Source organism: Chinchilla lanigera, unplaced genomic scaffold (genome assembly GCF_000276665.1).
Source record: "Chinchilla lanigera isolate Chin_1 unplaced genomic scaffold, ChiLan1.0 scaffold00039, whole genome shotgun sequence".
NCBI lineage: Eukaryota > Metazoa > Chordata > Mammalia > Rodentia > Chinchillidae > Chinchilla > Chinchilla lanigera.
The window spans coordinates 16,923,986-16,926,669 of NW_004955440.1; the positions used below are offsets into that span (position 1 = coordinate 16,923,986).

A 2,684-nucleotide genomic window follows, 5' to 3' on the forward strand; every position below is an offset into this window, starting at 1 on the left:
CTCCTGCCTCAGCCTCTGAGTGCTGGGATCACACAACTGCTCCTGCACGGTACTGGTAGATGCTAAAACAGCCTCTAAAGCCGAACAAGGAAAAGAAGCTGAGCCTTTGTTTGAAATTTATGAGAGAAGTGATCTGTATTCAGATCTTGTTTGTTATTTGTTGAGACAGGGTCTCACCACATAGCCCACGATGCCTTGAACACCTTATGTAAGCCAAGCTATCCTCAAAAATTCATGATCTTCCTGCCTCAGCCTCCCAAAGTGCTGGGATTATAGGAGAATGCCACCATAACTGGCTCTTATTCAAATCTTTACTTTTTTTTTCTTTAAGGTGGTATCTCTCTCTGTAGTTCAGGCTGGCCTTGAACTCACTATGTAACCCAAGCCTGCTCTGAATTCCCAGCAGTCCTGCCTCAGCCTTCTGACTGCTGAGATTACAGGTGTGTGCCACCACACTCACCTCAAACCTTGAAACGATTACAGGTGTCTTAATGGATTTTGACATAGAAATGAATTAGATTACCACTTGAAAAAGCTTCTTCCAGAATCCACAGTAATTTCATAAATGATCACGTAGTAAGAGACCATTTGTGAAAAGAAGGCACCTCTGAAATTGGATTGGTTCTATATCTACAGTGTGATCTCTGGTCCATCTATGTCTTTTTTTTTTTTAAGTAGGACCACTCTTTAGTAAAAGTCGCAAGTTGTATTTTATGCGCACCCTTTTTCTTTTTTCTGAAAGCTGTTTTCTCCCATCTTACAGGAACTGGATCCGGGCAGCTGAGGAGCTGCGGTTCCCCACCCCCACTCACCCTTTCCCTCTCTCGCAGGGTTTCACGTCTGTGCTGCAGGGTGGATGGCCAAGGGCAGAGTTGGGTACCCCATTGTGAAGCCAGGGCCCAACTGTGGATTCGGGAAAACTGGGATCATCGATTACGGAGTCCGGCTCAACAGGAGCGAGAGATGGGACGCCTACTGCTACAACCCGCACGGTTCGTTAGCGATAACGGTGTGACGTGTTACAGAGAGCGACACACGCTCGGAGGAAAGCTACAGCACAGCACTTCTGGGAGACCAGGGAGTTGCTTGGGCGTGGTGGCGCACAACCTAACCCAGGGTTTCAGAGGCTGTGGGAGGAGGGTCTCGAGTTCAAAGCCAGCTCGAGCTACCTAACAGCTTAGTGAGACCTTGCCTCAAAATTTCAAAAGTAGAAGTTTTTTAAAAAGGGGTTGGGAGCCAGGCGGGGTGGTACACACCTGTAATCCCAGCACTCTGGGAGGCTGAGGCAGGAGGATTGTCAGTTCGAGACCAGACTGGGCTACAAAGTGAGCTCAAGGCCAGCCTGAACTGCATAGCGAGACCCTGTCTCAAAAAGACAAAATAAATAAATAATATAACATAAAATAAAATAAAAGGGTTGGGGATGCAGCTCAGTGTGATGGCTCTGGTTTCAGTCCTTAGTGAGACAGAGAGGGAGAGGGAGAGAAGGAAAGAGAGAATTCTTCCTGAAAGAACCCAATTCGGTAATCATAATTATGAAGAGTAACTGCCATGTTCGAGCGCCTCTGCTGCGCTGGCGCTGGGTTGTTTGCTCACCTCCTCTCTCGTAACATTCTCACCTCTGCTGGGAACTGTTTCTCTGCAACAGCCAGGAGGCGGAAGTTAAATAACGTGGCTCCACTCAGACAGCCAACCGTTAGTAGGCAGGCAGGATACGAACTCAGCTCTGCGCCAGGGAACTTCCGGGCCACAGAGAAGGAAGCGCGCGCGCGCACACACACACACACACACACACACACACACACGCACGCACGCACGCACGCACACACACACATTATAAATCTGTCACCATTACCTAAAGCAGTAAAGTGATGCTATCAAATGCCAACTGTTGCAAATCACCCCTTTGGTAGAATGAGGAAAAGGAGACAAAACAAACAAACCCTTTCCCTCATTTATTTTTGCATGTAAACGCTTCCCTTCTAAACAGGGTAACTCTGGTGTTGTGGCTTAGCCAGCACGTTCTGCAGGTGCTGGGTTTTGTTTTTGCTCTGCAGCCCTGGAGAAGCGACCCAGGGCCCCGTCTCCTTGAGTCCCATCCCCAGCCCTGCTGCTTTTCAAGACAGGACCTCCCTCAGCGGCCCGGCTGGGACCAGCTCTGACTCAGCCTCCCTCAGTGCAGGACTAGTTCTCATTGTACAGTATGTTTTTATTCATATTTTCCACAGCTACTTGAAATATTTAATGGGCAAACTTATTAATATAAAGAGTTGCTCTTTGTTCATGCTCTCAGAGGAAAAAACAGATGCTTCTATTTGCATGTGTCCCCAGCAGGGTTACAGAATGCCCTGTGAGGCACTGCAAACCATTCCGGCGTTTCTGATCTCAGACACACAGGTGGTATCCCACTCGGGTCTGCCTCACAGAAATTCTGGCTCGGCGTGGTGGCGCACTATAATCCCAGCTCTCCAGGAAGCTGAGGCAGGAGGATTGCAGTTTTGAGCTTTGCAGTTTGGTGATTTAAAGAGAACTTGTCTCAAAACAAACAATAAAATAGGGCTGGGGATGTAGCTCAGGGTGAATGGGTTTGATCCCCACTATCACAAAAAAAGAAAAGGAGGAAAAAATGAAAGTAAGGAAGAAAGAGAAAAAGGAGCATTAGGCCAGGATATAGCTCAGCGGCA

At 47.9% G+C, this 2,684-nt stretch overlaps 1 protein-coding gene across 1 annotated transcript in view; it reads left to right on the forward strand.

The window, feature by feature from the left end:
* Tnfaip6 (tumor necrosis factor, alpha-induced protein 6) overlaps positions 1-2,684 on the forward strand; it is a gene marked incomplete in the record, with an annotated part of 28,424 nt that overhangs the window by 8,034 nt on the left and 17,706 nt on the right. Inside the window, 1 exon segment of the mRNA XM_013517506.1 lies at positions 831-992. Coding sequence (XP_013372960.1) covers positions 831-992 — 162 coding nt within the window.